General features: G+C 40.2%; 1 protein-coding gene across 1 annotated transcript in view; it reads left to right on the top strand.

Annotated features, from left to right (window-relative positions):
* LOC135226561 (laminin subunit beta-1-like) overlaps positions 1-20,357 on the top strand; it is a gene marked incomplete in the record, with an annotated part of 308,726 nt that overhangs the window by 67,298 nt on the left and 221,071 nt on the right. Inside the window, 5 exon segments of the mRNA XM_064266238.1 lie at positions 2,171-2,359; positions 2,484-2,663; positions 3,186-3,236; positions 11,806-12,022; positions 12,358-12,466. Of these exon segments, the coding sequence (XP_064122308.1) occupies positions 2,171-2,359; positions 2,484-2,663; positions 3,186-3,236; positions 11,806-12,022; positions 12,358-12,466 (746 nt within the window).

Here is a 20,357-nt window from a genome sequence, read left to right as displayed (position 1 = left end):
CGTCAACCTTTCATTTGTCCATCGCATTTTCTCCTTACGTTTCAGATTTACAAACTCATACACACTCAGGTACAGTTGCCAACAACCTCCTCACTAACTCTTTACACTCATTTATCCCTTCATCCCCAAACTTTTTCCTGGCTAATGTTTCTAACCTACAGAAATACAGCGACAATGACTCACCAACATTCATTCTTACCTCATAAAAACTATGTCTTCTCCTATATCTAACACTACTCCTTATCCTCTTCGCCTGTTCCACAATCCTGGCTTTCACACTCTCATAAGGCACATTCCCCACACTCATCATTACCTCATACATATTCAACAAAAATACCATCAAAAAGCTACCCAACTCTCTTGCCCAGACTCTCTTGTTATCCCCATACTTTGCCTCACAATACCTCTCATATTCCTTTAAAAAATCCCCTATGTCACTACTACCATATTCCTCATATTGTGCACATTTAGGTATCTCTCTCATATATACAGCCTTTCGTACTTCCCGCTCACTCTCACTCTCACTTCCGCTACTTCCATTCTGATCCCTCTTAACCTCGTTTGAATACAGTGAATCAACTTCCATACTAACATCCATGCTCCTGATTACGCTCCTTACCCTTCTTTCTACCCACCTGTTTCCACTCACGCTATCTAAATCACTCTCAGCCCTTTCCCCAATGTATTCAGTCCTAGTTTCATCCTGTCCGTCATCCTTACTAGCCTTCTTTTCCCTAGTCTTCTTCTTTTCCTCAGCCCCTTCTTATTCTTGTCATCAGGTTTATCCTTATCCTGTCTCTATCCCTTCTTTCGCTTACCTATCACAACAAAATCACCTTCGTCACTCGTAGTTTCATCAACTCGCTCTTCCACTGTCTTTACCACTTCTGGCCTATCACAAGACCTAGTAGGCCTACCTCCTACAGCTCCCTCTCCCATGAACCCCTTCATCATTTCCTGCACTGCATTCATCATCACTAAGAATTTTTCGTCCATTTTCTCAACCATTCTCTCTTCCGCTCCTTTCACTTCTTCTTTCATTTCCACTTTTGCACTCCTTAGCATTCCTCTCATTTCCTCTAACTTGCTCTTGAGCTCCTCGCACTCTACCCTTAACCTCTCATTCTCCACTTCCAATTGTCCTCTTACTTCCCTCTCCAACCTCAACTCCTCCTTCAGCCTCTCCACCTCACTCAATCCCAAACTTTCTCACCACTCATACACACTAGCCTAGACCAATCGTCCTGCAGCTGCCACACCAGCAGTCCCAGTTCGGGCGCCAAAAAATAATGTGGTGGGATCACAAGCTTATGAGCAAGCAGCAAATCTCCCCCACTTAAACTTAATCTGTCTGGCTACCAAACCCACCCTCAATCACACTTTCCTCTTTACGCTACAAAATACAGCAGGACAATTGACCCATACCTACATACAGAACAAAAAAAAACACAAACAGGTATTCACCTCTGGCTTCTGATACTCAGGGCTAGGCTGTGCTGTCCGCTGGATATAGGCTATAGGCTAGCCGACACACAACCACCGCCGACAACCAAACACAAATCAACCACCTGAGACCCACAACCCCACAACAACTCAATAACTCACAAATCACTGCAGACGAACACCAACAGCCTGAAAGAACACACAACCACACGACTTCCCCCAGCACAACAACCCCCAAAACCAACACTGCCCCAACCACCACTCACAGACACCGAAAATGCACTCCCAACCTCTTCAACTTCACCAAAACCAGACAGACACATGCGCAACAACCTTACAACACCAAAATCAATCAAATACCACAAAACCAACTAACAACCAACGGACAAATGCTGCCAAACCAACTCTGTGAATTCACTAAATGCCTTGCTTCTTACAAGTGGTAACAGATTTCCACTGACATACTACAGAGCGCCACAACAGACATACTTCCGACTGCCATTTAACCACTCCCATCTATTCTGCCACCAATCTCTCTCTCTCTCTCTCTCTCTCTCTCTCTCTCTCTCTCTCTCTCTCTCTCTCTCTCTCTCTCTCTCACAACTTTTGGAGACGTTTTCAAATATAAACTACTATCATTACTCCTCCATAGTGTCTGCCTGACTGGGATTACAATGCCTCTAAATAAAGGCTATTTTTTACTTTTATAACACCATTTATTTCTCAGGGTGTAATTGCAACAATCATGCAACAAGATGCCACTTCGATGAACAAGTTTATGAGAGTACTGGTAAAGTCTCTGGGGGAGTCTGTGATGATTGTGCTCATAACACTCAAGGCCGAAACTGTGAGGAGTGTATTCCGTACTATTATCAGGACCCCAGCAGGGATATCAGAGATGCTGACATCTGTCAACGTAAGTTATATTTAAAAATTGTTTGCTCATGTGATAAAAGTTATAAAGTGGAATAAAGGTGTTTTGGTTGATATTACCAGTTGATATTCATTTTGCCTATTCTTATTGTTTCATGTCTTTGTAGCATGTAATTGCGATTCAAGAGGATCTGTGGATGATGCCATCTGTGATTCACGAACGGACACTGCTGAGGGACTGCTGGCAGGACGGTGTCATTGTAAAGTTTATGTAGATGGCTTAAAATGTGACCGCTGTAAACCAGGTTATTGGAATTTCACATCAGCAAACCCTGAAGGTTGCCAAAGTAAGTCCTTTCTTTAAGTAATTTATCAACTTTATTTCAGTAAAGGATGTCAGTATTGTTTCATGTACATAATGGTGGTGTACTTAACTTATTGCCTATGTAGGGTAGATGAACATAGATTAAGCTAAACATGGTAGTCATGTGCAAATTCTTGGCAGTGTTAGAAGCTGTAAAATGAATCTCAAGCAAATATGCATAGAGACCTGTAACCACCACCAATCTTTTACATTGGTGAAGTACAATACAGTTAGTTTGTAGTAGTTCAGTATGATTCTATATAGTACTAATATTCGTTAAAGTATACCACAGCTATCTTTACTATAATGATTTTGAAAATGACTACATTCACATAAATAAATATTTTTGAAGAAACATTTTCTAGAAAACCTTATATTTTTTCTGTTTTTCGTGATAATCAGAGTTTATTCTTCAGGGTTCTAGACCAATACTGGTATGTATTATAGAAATTTGGTTAACATTACCATAATGGTTTCAGTTTAAGAGAAAATATTGATTTTGCAGGGATGCCAGAAGATTATTTGTCTCAGCCAAAATCAGAATGGCCACAGATACGTAAGGATTAGTATTGAAAATAGTTCCATTTGCGTGTAGTGTTTTTTATTCTGACGATTTCTTGAGAGTTGAGTTTTGCACTTTACTTAGTCCCTTTGCATTTGGCATTGTTTTAGTTTTTCTTAATACTGCTGTAGATTTTTTTTGCATGCTCTTATACATAATTAAAGATGTTTTACACTGAGTTTATTTTGTAATTACTTCTGCTTTGTCATTTGTGTACGTAAGTAGGTTCTGTAGATTTTATTTTAAATCGAGGCCTTTCAACTTGGTCTTTTATAAGCAGTCTTCTGTCTAAGGGCTTGGAAGCTTTGATGAGTTATGAAAATCATATCATAAACAAAGTACTTGCTCAGTTTATAGATGTATAGATATGCTTAACCTTGTGCTAATGCTCTTTATGATTTAAAGTATAATCAAAGCAGAGGAAATACTTGGTAAAGTATCCAACTCCATTCATACTTTTCTTTATTGATTGTGAGATTCAAACAACTAATGCTTTCGTATTGTGAGATTCAAACACCTAATGCTTTCGTATTGTTAATAGAATTTACCAGTTTATGGCTATGTAACAAATATTTGATGCTGTTTCAAGTGTGCTCTGGAATTAGTAAAGTTTTCAGCATCCAGTGCATGGTTAGTCTAGCATTAAATATTTTGATTTAGGTGGAATTCTCACACAATTGTTTATAAAATGAATGTTCAATAAAATGTAACCTTAATTATGGAAATGTATGAAATACTAAGGTTGGATGTGAAAAACTCAGGCAAGTACAAAAGATCTTAAATGTATATCTTCAAATGAAAATGACCCTATTACAGTATGAAAGCCTATATTTGAGAGTTAGGTTTAGATACCATGCTGTGTATCTCGCTGAGGAATAAGTGAAAGAATAAATAGGTAGCAAATGTGATCTCCTCCAGGGAGGTAGTGTCAGATGAGCACATTTCCTGAGGCATTTCTTAGTCCCATCAGGTGTATTTAACTTACACTTGTTCTTCATTAAATATATATATTAGTGCTGTACTTTTAAGGCTGACTGTTCTTGATCTTGGGTATACCACTCTCAGAAGGTTATCTCTTACTGGCCTACCAACACAATGCTCCCCTCATCACTTCTTGTGGACCCTCTGTCAACATACTGTAAAGTCTTTCTGATTGGGTGTGACTATATATTCTGAATGATTCTACATAGTACATCCTATAAGTACTTTGATATAACTTTCAGCTTAAGTACAGTGCTATTTATGTACTGTACTTACATTGTCATTCAATTTTTAATTTGTTCATATACGAAACAAACCTTCGGTCTTAACATTAGGATAAATACTCAGCGCCAGCTGGAAACCGGTAAAGTTTAAAATAATTGTGTACGCAAGGGACTATTGGCATCTGTGCTTGGTCACGAGACATGTGGAGCCACCCACATACCCCTCATTAACTCGTGACCCCGTTAGTTATTTTCTTACCACCTTTAAGTGATGATGTGCTTTGCTCCGTTCTTTTAAAGCCGGTTTAGTTTGCCCCCTGTTGTCTTCAATTTCTTGTTTGGAATTCCCGGGTATGTGAACATGAATCCTTCTCATGGTGCAAAACTTCCTGGATATCACAAGAAGTAGATAAACGCCCTGTTATTTTCTTCGACGGTTTCGACGTCGAAGTACTCATCGTGTAGTAAGTCGTAGGTGAAGAAACTCTTAAGGTACGGTTAATTCGTTACCTATGCTTTGGAATATCGCATATTCATATGGATTTGCCTGTAATTCAAAGCTTTGATGTATCTGGATGTGCTTTGGGAAGTAATTATGACTAATTGTGCTCCTTTCCCTGTGGGGAGAGGTGTGCATCGCCATCTTGTTTTCGTTCCAGATACGTGAGTAGAGAGGATGCAGGTGTGCGGTCGGTGTTAGGCTTATCAGGAGAACCAACCCTAGAAGGACAGTTGGTTTGATGTTTAACATCTTGTTGCCACCCAGGATCCCACGTGATGGATGTCCCTTTTATCCTGAAATGCACTGAATGGCAGTCGGATGCGTCGCCACGTGTAAAGAAGCAGATAGTGCAACAAGGCAGCCTTTAATGTCTGGTTGGTATGCCTATGAGAATAACATCAACAGTCTTGCACTTCTGGTAGGGTGCTGGCTTCACATTCAAGATACTCAGTGACGTCATAAACATGGCGACCGCCATGACGTAACTTCACAGCTGCGGCCTACACGAAGACATGCTTCCATTTTCATTTCGGGGTACAAGAGTACTTGACAACTATGCTTTCGGATTGGAGGTTTTTAATGCACATTGTTTTTGAGAGAAATTACAAGCGTTAGGAGATATAAGTCACGTAATGGAAAAGACACAAGTCTTTCCTCTGTATCCTTCCGCTTAGGCGTCATCATGCTTAGGTGACTGGCTTTGATGCCAGTGTGTTCTCCTGCCAATCCTGAAAAAATACGGACTTCGTAGTTGATCCTAGAGCCAAGAGGAGAAGTTTCTTCTCCATCTTCGAGCCAGGATTGTTACATCCCTATTATATGAAAGTAGTTATAATTGTCAAACAAGTGAATGATGGAAAGTTAGTCTATGGCTGCTGTGAAGAGTTGGGAAAGGCTAGAATCAGGGACTTCGTGACTGATCCTCGTGCCAAGAGGAGAAGAATAATTTCTTCTTCATCTTCGAGCCAGGACTGTCACATCCTTGTAAAGTAGAAATGCCACAAAAGGTTGGGTCTCTTGATCTTGGCTGCAAGAGTACCATAAACAGCCTCACGCTTCCATTAAGCGTGTTGACGTCATAGCCAAAACCGCTGGCAAATGGTGGTAGTCATGACGTCACAGCCTACTGATTCTCGATTTACTTCGCTGCCTCCAGAACCTAGTACGCTTTCTGACTCATTGGTACACACAGTAATGAAGAATAAACAGAATCTAGAGGTGAAAATGGCTAAGTAAGACAAAAAGAAAAGGCGTGATTCGTCTTCTTCTTCGTCTTCTTCTCTAGATGGTATCATAGCTAAGTTCGATGGCATCACTGAGTGTACCAGTCAAGCGTTGGAGGATACGGGATTTTGTGACTGATCCTCGGGACAAGAGGAGAAGAGTAAATTCTTCATCATCTTCGAACCAGGACTGTCACAGCCCAATCAGCAAGAAAATCAAGAAGTCAGTGGCTGATAAGCTCAAAGCAATCGGACGAAGCCGTTTACAAGAGTCCAAACGAGGGAAAGCTTCGGCGGTTGCTGGGCCAGCGGCCGACGTGGAGTTGCCAGTGGTGACTACAAAGAGTCTAAGAGAGACTACAATGCCGTTGCTGAACTTGATACATACGCCGATGCTTTTACAAACGTTTTCCATGGACTCTAGATGTTAGAGTAATGAAATATGATAAAATTGCTCTCATATTTGTATATAGGATTGCAAACAGATACCTTCTCAAATCCTACTGACTATAATATTTTCAAGATCGAAGGTGCCAAGGCCGTATGGTTGGACGACCATGACACATGCAAATAGATACCTTCTCAAATCCTATTGAATATTAGGGATTGAGCCATCGGTGGCCATTAAAGATCAAAGATGCTGTGGCCGTATGGTCGGAAGGCCACGACGTATGACGTATGCAAATAGCTACCTTCTCAGATCCTACTGACTGTGCGAGATCGAGCCATCAGTGACCATTAAAGATCAAAGATGCTGCGGCCGTATGGTTGGACGGCCATGACGCACCCGGATGTTTGTCAGAGGGTAGGAGTGAGTTAACGTCTCCTGTGGCTGAACACAGTGCGTTATAACCGGAGGGAAGAAAAAACCAAGAGTTTCTGGCTTTGTATGAGGAGGTGATTGATTTGATTAGTCAATTCAATAACCTTTCGGGGAGCATGGAGACACCTGCCAGCATGCTTCCGCCAGGGATTGACATGGCGTTTGGTTTGAAAAAGGATACGAAAGTGTATGAATTACCTTGTTCTAGTCATGTAGAGTCCATTTTACAACACTTAAAATGCACGGATTGATGGAAGGATATGGATACCTCTTAGTAATCGTATGCAGCCTGAATGGTGGGAATTAGCATACTTTGGGTTGACTCCAGAAAACTTCAAACCTTTACAGGTAAGAAGAATTCCCATGTTTTATATACTTTTTGGTATAAGCTGGTTTCTTCCTATAAGATTATTGACCAAACGCTTCAACTCTTACATAAGTTGTTAAAAGTTAATCGAAAGCTTGGTTCCTTCGAAAGTATTGTAGAACCATTCTTCTTAATGAAATCGAATGGGAACTTAAGTCAAAAGGAAGAGGTGAATGTCTTTCTTTCGCCACTTAAGGTAGCCAAGCCTAAGTAGGGCACTTGTAACCTAAGATGCTATAGCCAGGATAATTGGGTCATACCTTTTAGCCTAACAAGTGGTTATATTTGTAGCCTATTCCAGCCAGTCCGAGTCTACTGCTATTATCTTAGTTCATCTGAGTTGTAGTTCTTACCTTAGACTGTCCAAACTAACGGGTTTGGGTATGCATGTGGTGGCTTGGACCAGCTAATGGTTGCGGTTTGGCTTTCGAACCTGCATTTATAATCTTAGATTAGTCTGGGTGGTGCAATTCTTAGCTTAGCTGGGTCCGCTTAGCCTAACTCATAGGTTAGGTGGTTCCGACATACATGTCAACTTAGCCTAACAGTGGGTTGATGACTTAACATGATCTGGTTGCTTGAACATGCCTTTACTATCGTAGGTTGGGCGAATTAGTAAGGTTATAAGTACGTATAGCCGAGCATAGACTAGTTCCTAGGCTACCCATTCGAAACACTTTTACCACTTCAGCCTAGAAGGTTGTGGTTGTAGCCTAGCATGGATAGCCCAAACTTTCTTGAACGGCTTTACCCTAACTTAAGTCATTTAGTTTCTAGATTAAGCTAGTCTATACTAGCCTAGCCTAGTTAAGTGTATATCTCTGATGGACTTAACCTACCCTAAGTGATGGAGGAGTTAGCCTAGCCTAATTGGAAGTGTTAACATAGCCTAACCTAACCAAACTAGGGTCCTAGCCTAATTGGAAGAGTTAACATAGCCTAACCTAACCAAACCAGGGTCTTAGCCTAATTGGAGGGTTAACATAGCCTAACCTAACCAAGCCAGGGTCAACCTGGTCTTGCCAACTTAAAATAAGTTGGTCAGTTCTTAATTGACTATACCTATTTAGACTAGTCCAAGTGGTTGTTGGCTAAGTTAACCTGGAATCTGCAAATGGGTCTCTTCCATACTGGTCTAGTTTCTATATTGAAGTCATGAACCTAACATAGAGGGTTCAAGCTTCAGTTGGCTAGAGCAAGGCATTAGTACCTCATCAGATCTGGAAGGGGAAAGTGGGGAGTTTCCCATTCTTCAAGAGTGAGGTAGGGTGAAGTGACGTTGGGTACAATTCTGGGCTAGGTTACTCGGGAATAGCACCACGATGGTTTCTGGCAATATAGGATTTCCCTTTGGAGGGTAGCATATTGAGCATAAGCCCATATATTGTAACAGGTCACCGCATAAGGTGTTTTGTGGTTGGGATCTTAGTTTATACAAAAACACTGAGCTGTTTAATAGCTCTCCTAGGGCTGAGGGCTGGCCTGAAGGATTGGATATTTTTTACGTGGCTAGGAACCAATTGGTCACCTAGCAACAGGACCTGCAGCTTATTGTGGAATCCGAACCGCACTATATCGATAAATTATTTTCTATCACCAGAAATAAGTTCTCTGATTCCGCGTTGGGCGAGATGGGAGTAGGACCTCAGACCACCGGTTTGGCAGAAGAGTGCACAAACCACTTGTCCAGGGAGGAACTTGTATAATGGAAAAACCATGTAATAGCTGTCTCAGGGGTTTCACCCTTCGAGAAGTCTGAGGATTCCATTTGCGATACTGGGAACAACCTGGAGGTTACACAAACTCTAGGTTCTACCTGTCCTGCCATGTCCTGAACGGAAGGATGGGTTCCAGTAGTTAAGGAGGATCCAGAATGAGTGATTGATAAAGTTTATCGTAACACAATCGTCGCTACCAGGTTTGTGTGGTGAAGAGGCACCACCGATAGGTAGAATTAATATCTCAAGGTCTGGAGGTTGACCAGTATCCCCTTTCGAACTAATAGTTCTCAGTTTTTGGGTGTAGAGTGTCACCTCGGAAGTAAAACTACCCCAAAGGTCGTTAGCTTATATATACAGAATTACTCTTTGGCCATTACTGCCTGTATAGTGGACGTTTCTGTCCATTAAAGGCAGTCAGTAGACAATAATCTGGTGGAGAGGTTGTCAGAACAGAGGGAAGGATCTCTGTAATTACATGTTTACATGCATGGTGATATACATTGCACTGGTGATTGGGCATGTGAATATTGCTTCACACTGACTAATCTTCAGATGAATCAGGAGCAGTGAACTGGATGGGGCACATAAGAACTCCGATCTGATAAGTGATAACATACTCTGTATCAGAGTAGCCTTGACGGACTCCCACCAGGCACATACATCAGTCATATTACAGGAAACTGACCGTGGATGGGGGTCTTCCTCTGACCTCGGTAGAGTGGGAGTACTCACCAGGGTTTTGACGTAGACTCAAAAGTAGTCTGGAACATCAGTTCCAATTGGCCCCGGAATCCGAGATAATGAGTCAATGCAGCACAGGTCATGATGACAGATACATTTCTTAGTCATGCTCAGTACGGTGTGAGTATGTGTGAGAGACCTTCAGCAGGGCCAGCTTTGACTTGTCAAAATACTCAGTGGTTATAGAAAGAACTATGTCACCTAGAACATTAAGGTGGTAGACATAAAGGAACAGGCCAAACAGAGGCGATCGGTCAAGCCTACTCCTTGTTTGTCAAGTTGTACCAATGAGGTTATACAGAGGAGAAGGTCATCAGAGGAATATGCGCCTTCTGGCATTTAAGAAAATATCTGTTAAAATGATCGTGACGGTTGGTCTGTGACTGTATCGAAGCTCAAAATTGAGCAATTTTAAGGTGTCTGTCTGTTCATTGAAATTTGAGAGTGGGTTCTTTGTTATGAAAACCACTTTCAATTTCCTGTGTATATATATATATATATATATATATATATATATATATATATATATATATATATAAGGTTGCCCAAACATCCTTAGACACAATTTCCTTGGGTCCTTTGGTGGCTGCTCAACAAATGGTGTAACTCATCCAGTACCCCTGGCGGGTCAGTTGGTATCTTGTCTAAGATGATGGTATGAATGTGAAATGGAGGAGTTAACTCGCCTCTTCCCTTTTCAAATTTCTGTCTCCTTCTTTACTTAGGGCAGTAAGAAGAGAGTACCATCATAAGCTGGAATGGACAAGGTACAGGTGAGTGAAGTAGCCATACTGTTAGGGTTAGTACCAGTAAGATACCTAGCAGTAGCAGGACATTCCTCTCTTTAGCAAGGGGGAGAGGAATGATAGCAAACCTACATGAGTGGATGAATTGGTTTGTTAGGGGAACAGATCTTCTTATCTTCCTGGGATGCAATGAACTATGACATTGTGTAAAAACCCAGAAGTCTGACTCTATGATATTCATATATGTCTTAGATTCGGAAATACTGGTCAGTTGTTTCGTAAAATTCTAGTATTCAGAAAACTGATCAATGGTGGCAAACTCCCAGTTGGTTAATAGTACGTACTTACCTCCCACCAAGAGTAAGTCTATCCTAATGTTAAGACCGAAGGTTTGTTTCGTATATGAACTAATGACAAATTTTTAACTAATTTGTATTTTTCATAACTTACAAACCTGAGGTCTTAACATACAAAGGCCCACCTCTAACCACCCCTCTAGCAACTAACCTGGGTTGGAAGAATAACTAACGGGGTCACGAGTTAATGAGGGGTATGTTGGTGGCTCCACATGTCTCGTGACCAAGCACAGATGCCAATAGTCCCTTGCGTACACAATTATTTTAAACTTTACCGGTTTCAAGCTGGCGCTGAGTATTTACCCTAATGTTAAGACCTCAGGTTTGTAAGTTATGAAAAATACAAATTAGTTAAAAATTTGTCATTTTTTATGGTATTCTTATGGCTTTGGTGTATGCTGTGTGCAAATATTTACAAAGTCTTCCATTTTCAGTAAATTATGTTCCATATGCTATGCAAATTATTGTCTGATGTTTGGGTCTTTCGTTCATCCTTTCCAGTAGGGTGCATATACATGTACAACACATCAGTTTAGGTGGATAAGTGGATAATGGATTGGGGTTTATTACCTACTTAAGCTTAATGCCATAGTAAACTCTTTCACAGTTTATCATTGAGTACCGAAGAAAAAATTAATTCTTGCAAAATTTGCATTGAATTTTTCTGGTATCAATTTCCTATGTAAAATTTGTTATATATGAAAACAGTTCTTTAGCTGTAATAGAACTGAGAATTTTGATGTTTTAGTCTTGTTAAACTACTGCATTATACAGTAATGTAGTAATGATAATAAGGGCATTACATATTACAGTGAATTGTGTTTACTCAATAATTGATTTGCCTTTAGCCTTTTTATTAAAATCTCTTTTCTTTTTCAGCTTGCTCTTGTGATATCCTTGGAACAATTAATAATGCTGGGTGCAATGTCCTCACTGGTGAATGTTCTTGCAAGCGTTTTGTAACTGGCAGAGATTGTAATCAATGTCTGCCTCAGCACTATGGTCTTTCTGAGCACCCAGATGGTTGTCAACCTTGTGACTGTGATCAAGGTGGCTCATTAGACAATAATTGCGATGTTATCAGTGGACAGTGCAAGTAAGTGTTCTGTTAGATAAAATTGTAAATTATTGATTAAAAGTTTTGCAGTTAGCTCCCTGTTTTATTAAAACAGCCGTTGAATTTTTTTAAACTCAGTATGCCCTTACATTTTATGTTTATGCCAAGTATGAACAGAAATTTTTACAGAAATGTTTAAATCATGCCTGTTTTCTCATCTTTATGCTGATTTGTATACCATTTGCCCTTGTGAGTAAGCTTTGGCATTTTCAGTATTCATTATGTAAATTATGAAAATATTATCCTTGATTCATTTGAGAAAACCACTGTATATTTATTTTTGCAAGCTATGTTTATATGTATTTTTTCTTCAGATGTCGCCCTTATGTAGTTGGTCGTCGATGTGATACTCCTGAAGAAGGATATTATGTTGCCACGTTGAATTATTTAACTTACGAGGCAGAATTGTCAAGGGGATCAGAGGTAAGCATATGCCTGTTTTTTTAAAACAGTTGTAGATAAATGTAAAATTAAACGATGCTGTGCTTGTGCATTGCATATATAACCTGACTTGTGTGAGTGAATAAGAAAGTTAAAGTCACCTTGAGTTTGGCTTTGTCATCATGTTAGTTTTAATGATAGTTCAGATTTCTTGTGCTAAAAGTTATTTTCATTCAAAACTAGCTAAATCACAGTGGATAAAGGCATGTTTCAACATGTTCAGAAGATTATAATTGTCTATTTGTTTCATACTAACTTGCAGAACTAATATTTGCATTTTTGTACCTTTCATTTAAATTAACTGGACGACAAACCTACCAACATTGAATCCTGAACATTCAATATAAACATTAAAATACGGCATAAATGTATAGGCGTACACATATAATGCAGCCATATATACGTATATTCTTAACCCTTAATGGACAGGATAAAAAATCAATATGCTGTGGCCTGGTTTAAGAAAAAAACATGTCAATGGAAAGGGAAGATATGCAAAAATTCTAAAAAAATTTCCCTACCTTTCACAAGAAGTTGAAAATGACTATGTATTTACAACCCCTTGTGGCACCTCTTTTACAAGACAGTAGTAAGTTACACCAAGTTGTACATGTTTTTTTCTAACAAATAATTTTATTACAGTGGAACCCCCGTATTCGCGTTCTCTGGATTAGCGGACTCACACATTCGCGGATTTCTCTCTGGAACATTTCCTTGCATTATTTGTGGAAAATTCCCCTATTTGCGGTATTTTTCTATGAGAAATATCCACTAATTCCTTTTTTTTTATCAATTTCATCATAAAATGCACTTTTTCATATAAAACTATTTAAAAAACCATATATAACATTTTTTAGTTGGGTTTTCTTGACTTTTAACTAACAAAATAGGGGGTTTTAAGTATTTTTATAGGGGGTTCCAACTATTCATGGGTTTAATTATTCACCGGGAGCTCTGGTATGCAGCCCCTGCGAATAGTGGGGGACTACTGTATATTTTGTAAATTACGTAGAATTACAGCTCAACAATATCAAAACAGATAAGAAATAAAATCAGTAACAAATTCTGAGCATATTTGTTGTAGAATATTTACATAAATTTACCAAGAATGAAGATGCAGCAACTTTTTTAGATTTATACATGTCTTTTCTAATATTTCTTGCAAAGAAAAAGTTGCCATTAGTGAATTTACAGGCTATAAAAGTAATGGCACCTCTTGACTGCCTGATTCCCCCAAATCGATGGCGCTTAACATTATCACTCACCATGAGTGACTCCTCCATCGTTCCCCCAAAACCTGTTATTGTTACTCTTGTGAGCATGTCCATCCATTAAGGGTAAATACATATATATGCAGAATTTACACCCCAAAACAACAGGCAACAAGCCAGATGGTCTCTTAAGAGATTAGACGGTGACAATCTTACTTTTAGTTATTGTAAATTTATCTGCATTATTATGGAAGATTTTTTCAGTCATAGCAGCGCAGCTTTATCAGCTTCAACGCAAGATACTGCACTTCTTGGCGCAAATTGCTAAGTGTCAAACTTGGATTTGACAGTCACACTGTCTATTCTAATTGTAGAGGTATGACTGCTTTGAAGTTAGCTGCAATCAGTGTAGGGATTGGTCTGACTTGCAATAGGAGTAATAGCAAGCATATACTAAAAGTAAGCGTATGGCTGCAGAAGTGCAAGATAGTATAGGCACTCCTTTGTTCTTGCACACGAATGTGTAAGGTCTTGCAATGTTACCAGTCCTTGCAGTCTTACCAGATCTTGCAGTGTTTCCAGATCAGTGTGAGAATGTAGGTGATACGGTTAGACCTGTTGCATCATCTGACCCTGAGGTAGACCAAACATTCATTACCACACCATTCTACAGGTAGTGGAAATATTCTGACTAGAGTGCATAGCAGGACCCTTTCCGCTGATATTCAGCTAGATAGGGAAAGTGACATGGATCTTGAAGGTGATTGGGAAGATCTGTGTAGGCTTAGGTGGGGCAGTAATTATGTTATTGAGACCTGAGGAGGAATTATCGCCTCCGCAGATTTTTGGATTGCGTGGAGTTAAGTAAGGATCCAGTTTATCTTGTCGTATGGTTGATGGTTGGGGGAATTACCCACCTAGACCAATTATTATTCATTTTGACTCAGGGGATAGTTTGGTTTCTAGTGGGGATAATAACCTTAATGTTGAGACTAGTTTTGGGAAGGTTAAAGAGAGCAGATCTCATCTGGGTATTAGGTTTTCACCAAATACTATAAAGAATAGTGTTGCTATTGGTAGGGAGAGGAAGGTTTTTGGCAGGGTGAAGTCGTCTTCCGTAGAAGCCCATCGGGCTGTGGCCAATAGAGTGAGGTCTCATTTTGGGTTGCAGCAGGCTAAGCTGTCCTTACAGCCCTCGGTTGCTGCTACTTCTTCAGTCGGGTTGGAGGAATCTCAGGAGGTGATTGTTTCTGACAAGGAAGGGGATGATCAGGACTCAGTTCCTTCTTTACTGAATATTGCAGAGAATTTTTCCAGTAAGACTTGCAATTCTGGAGAAGGAATGGCAGCCTCCTTGGGAATGTATAGGGGAATGCACGAGTTTGTTATGGAATTTTTCCCTGAGGCTAGAGTTCGGTTCAGGCTAAACGGTGTTCTTCAGGTCAGGCATCCAGGTTTGTTAGGGGAATGTTGGAGGAAGCATCACCTTTTTCCCTTCCACATCTCTGCTTTGATATTCAGGAGGAAATGTTTTAGTTTTGGGTTCCTCATGTTCAGCTCAGAGAATGAGAATGTGGCCAATGTATTGTCCGCTTCTGGTAAGTCTTTGAAGGCTCAGGTTGGGATTTCAGTAGATAATTGTTCAAAGTTTGAAGGGGCTTTAGGTACCGTGACTGAGATTGTTAATGCTTTAGTTTGGGTCTGGTCAGCAAACAATGCCCTTGTCTCAATTCCTGATCATATTGATGACAACCTGTCCCTTTACCATCATTTGTTAAGTAGTTTTAATACCTCCCTGAAATAACATATGTCAGAAATGTTTAACCTACAGATCTTTCTTGCAGCTAGGTGTAGGGACTTTTATTTAAGACTTGCTCCTCCCACTCTTTCAGACCTACACAAGAAGAAACTAAGAGCATCGTCTTCTTAGGAGGGGTTCTCTTTGATGAGGCAGTTCTGGAAAAACCCCTAGATGATTATAATCTTGAGGTCAAGAGGAGGCATGATCAGGCATTGCTATCACACGTAAGAATAAGCCTACCATTGTCATTCACCAACCTTTTGGTTCTCGGAAGCCACAAGCTTCTTAAAAGATGAAGCGGGTTTTGCAGGACCAGTCTGGGGGCCCTCATAAGAAATTTAGGGGAGGGAATTCTCAGGGTTTAGGTGTTGGTAGGGGTAATTCTTCTGCTTCTTCTGGTGGACAACGGTCTGTTTCACTTGGTAGAGGCCAAAATTTTGGGAGTCCTTAGAAGTGGAACAATGGGTCATCCAGGTCCTCAAGGAAAGGTACTATATGGTTCCCTTGGAGTCCATTCCTCCGCTGTCAAATACCTATATTCGATTTGACAGTTATTTTCCCACCTCAATCTAAGGAATAGCTCTAGAGGCTGAGATGAATTCCTTAGTAATGAAGGGAGCAGTGGAACTGACTCCACTTCCATTAAAGGGTTACTGCATTTTGATGTTCATAGTTAGGAAGGCAATGGGAGGTTGGAGACCTGTTATAGATCTCTCTCATCAACACAAGCATGTGCTCAGAATTTTTTCAAGATGGAGACACCCAGATCAGTTCTTCTTGCAATCCATTAGGGCAATTTAATGATCTCCATCGACCTCAAGGATGCATTTCTTCAGGTCCTCATTCACCCTGTCTCATCATCATCTCAGATTTTGTTGGAACAGGAAGGTTTGGCAGTTTTGGGTGATGTGCTTTGGCTTCTCCACAGCCCTCAAGTACTTACTCAGTTGATGGCCCCAGTATCAGATCTTCACTCTCTGTTCAAAGGAGATAGTTCTATTTTTATGTTCCCAGTTAGGCTTTACAATCAATCTCGACAACTCAGACCTCATTCCAAAGCAGGAAGCTATATATCTAGGAATGAGGGTTGAGACTACAGTTTTGAAGGTTTTTCCAAAACAGAAAAGAAGAGATACAATTCAAACCTGTGTAGGAGAGTTCTTGGGTCAGAAAAGTGCCCCAGTATCTTTGTGGCTTCATCTGTTTAGGTATATTTTAATTTATTAATAGCACTAGTTCCCTTGGGGAGACGTCGAGTTCGGGCATTGCAGCATATGCTTCACAGAAATTGCCAAGAAGACCAGATGATCAGATTTCCATGGGACTTAGAGATATGGGAGAATCTTCAATGGTGGGTGATGGATTACAATCTTCTTCAAGGAGTGTCTGAGATCAATTTCCCAGATGGTGTTATCATGCGACACCTCAGATCACAGCTGGTGAGGAGTAGAAGGAGGTCTTTTGTGGCAGTGAGATGGACAAAGGAGGATTAAGAAAAGTCCATGCATTGGCAAGTGCTGAAGGCAGTCCAGCTAGGTCTTCATTACTTTCACCAACAGTGCAGCTCTGGTGTGGTGACCATCTTCTGAGACAATTGCATAGCAATATCTTACCTGAGGAAAGAAGGCAACACTAAATCGTAGTCAAGAGATTCTTCTTTGGACCAAAGTCCATCAGGTCACACTGCTTCGTCAGTTTGTCAAGGGGAGCAAGAATCTAGTTGCAGATGCCCTCAGCAGATCAGATCAGATCAGATTACCGGCATAGAGTGGACACTGGCATAAGAGGTGGTAGATCACCTGGATTACCTTTGGCTAATAACAGTGGATCTTTTTGCTACAGGTCTCAATTATGGCCTTCCAGTGTATTTCAGACCACGTCAAAATCCTAGGGTAACAGGCGGGGATACTATGCTCCAGAACTCGCACCTGGAGGCATATGCATCCCCTCCAATTCCCATTCTACAACAGGTTTTGAACAAGATAAGAGCATCATCTCAATGCAGGGTCACACTCATAGCTCCATGGTGGCCCCAGGAGTGGTGGATAGATCTCTGAGAGATGTTAGTGGAAGTACCAGTGAGGCTGCCTGTCATACGGGACCTCCTGAGGCAGTCCCATTAGCACAAATTTCATCTCAACCCCCAAATGCTTCTTCGTCTAGTCGCTTGGAGACTATCCAGCATTTCACTCGAGCAAGGGTCGTGTCTGCGGAGGTGGCCTGACAAGTCTCCAGGGCTAGATGAAATACCACAAATGTAAATGACCAGCATAAGTGGAGAGTAAATAGCACTTGGTGTAGGAATAATAGACAGTATCAGTCTCCACAGTGTCAAATGTAGCTGATTTTCTACTTCATTTGCAACATAAGAGAAGGTTTTCAATCTCTATTATTAAGGGTTAAAAGGCGATGTTAGCATCTGTTTTTAGATTTTGGTATAAGGATGTATTCAAGGATCCTCTGCTCTCTGATCTTCATTCATTTGAGGTAGAAGCCCCTAGATCTCTTCACCTGCCCTAATGGGACTTAGATGAGGTCTTGATGACATTACTGACACCACCTTATGAACCTCTTGGATCGGCTGATCTAAGGTCTGACGAAGAAATCCCTTTACCTTTTGGCTCTGTCCACAGCTAAAAGACATTGTGAACTTCATGCTCTTTCTTCAGTTGTGGCAATGGACGGAGAAGATTTGGTAGTTTCATATTTGCCTGAATTTAGGGCAAAAACTGAGACTGAATCCTGACCTCTTCCAAAGGAATATGTTATCCATTCATTAGCTGCATATGTTGGTGGTCAAGAGCCAGACAGGATTTTATGTCCAGTCAGAACATTGAGGTACTACTTGGAGAGGGTTGAATCAATAGAGCAGAGACCTAGATCTTTATTTGTATCATTAAGAAACAATTCACGACCAATTTCCAAGAGTGGGCTGTCCATTTTACTGAGAGAGGTAATATCAGGGGCTCAGTCAAATAGGTATGATAAGCCCTCTTCTTCTAAGGACAAAGGTCCACTTAGTATTTGGGGCTATTCTACTAATGCTTCACTTCTGTCAGTTTTAAATGCTGCTACATGGAGATCGAATAGTGTTTTTTCTAGTCATTATTTAAGAAATGTACAATACATATGTACATGATTCTGTAAGATAGCTTGGTCCCATTGTTGCTGCTGGCAGTGTGATAACTTAACCTAATCATTCACTCTCTCCCTGTTCGTTGTACCTAGAATTATAGTGGTATTTATGGTCAGGATGAGTTTGGCTCCTATGTAAGATTAGACATGAAAGCTGTGTGAATGAGTTTCTCTCATCTTCCCACTTGTATGCTGGTGTAGAATTCGTAAGTGGGGTGATTGGGATGTCAGTGAATGGAGGTCTGACACTTGCCCATACCTGACAGAGAGAGAAAAGGTTGTATGTCTGTTTGGCAGTCTGATACTTGCCAGTTCACATGACATATCAGTCATTACAACTTGCTTTAATTCAAAGACTGTGGGATTGAACTTGCAGAGTCTGTACTGAGGGGCATTAGAGAGTGTTGGTCTGACTGGTGGTAGAGGTTAATAAGCCATCTTAGGCAGATGGACTGACAATAACTAACTGACAATCAACCACAATTTTTCTACGACACTGCAAACCTGCATTGTCAAATGCAGGTTTGGTAAGTAAATTTTAGGATATTGAATTTTGAAGTTATAATTATACAACAAACCCTGTTTTGAGTGCTATTAATTGCATCCTTCCATCCAATTTTCAATGTTGGGCATGGAAATACAGTATTAGTTCTGCAGGTTAGTATGAAACAAATGAATTTTCAATTTTGAAATTAATTTGTGAATACTTACCTGCAGAACTAATAGACAACCTCCCTCCTCACCACTTTTCATAATATGCCTGCCAGTCGATACACTTGCTTAAAGGAATGGCTTGGTGTTGAAAGGAGCTCTGTCGGGAATGTGGTTGTTTTGAATTTAAAGAACCATGAACAAGCTACAGCAGTCTAATTTCTTTGAGACCATCTGGCTTGTTGCCTGTTGTTTTGGGGCATAAATTCCACATACATATGTATTTAAGGAAGTATATGTAACTGTCTTATGTATGTATTCATATATTTGCAGTATTTAATGCGTGTATTGAATGTTTAGGATTCAACGTCGGTAGGTTTGTTGTCTAGTTAATGGGCATGAAAGGCACATGCATGCAAATATTACTAAGTATTTAAAAATTAATTTCAAAATTGAAAATTCATATTTTATCTGTTTATTAATGTTATTACAGTGGACCCCCAATATTCGAGGGCGTTAGATACCACAACCACCTGCAATTACCAAAAATCCAAGATATAGTAGAATCCCTCTAAAATGTTTATAACTGTGTATTATTGAAAAACGCATCACAGGGTAATCTAGGAATAACTGAATCCGCAGTTGCCAAACCGCAAATAAGCGGGTGTCCACTGTACTATTAAGATACAGCCTTTTCTTTACTCTAATATAGCAAACTACTTAAAACACTCACTCTAATGAGACACAGGTATGTCACACCTATGTTGGATCTTCTGTTCCAAAAAGTTCACTGAAGTTTCATGCTATGTATTAACACAAGATGGTTCAATGCCACTAGGTATACCAACCAACTGGGCCTGTGTTTATTAGGCCCAGAACAGCTGGAAATTCCACCCCCTTATGTATTCCATCTACCTTTGGGGAAAGAATTTCTGTAGTGAAACATCAGGGAAATTAACAGCAACAGTGATCACCATAACAGATGCACAGTAATGATGGTTGAGGCTGTCTGAGACCATGAGTTTTGCCCAAACATGTGCAGTACCTCTTGGTTTCAAGAGTTACTGAAACATCT

The sequence above is a fragment of the Macrobrachium nipponense genome, chromosome 14, assembly GCF_015104395.2.
Source record: "Macrobrachium nipponense isolate FS-2020 chromosome 14, ASM1510439v2, whole genome shotgun sequence".
In the NCBI taxonomy this organism is placed as follows: Eukaryota; Metazoa; Arthropoda; class Malacostraca; order Decapoda; family Palaemonidae; genus Macrobrachium; species Macrobrachium nipponense.
Note: the sequence above shows the minus strand (reverse complement) of the source record. Positions and strands in the feature narration are given on the sequence as shown.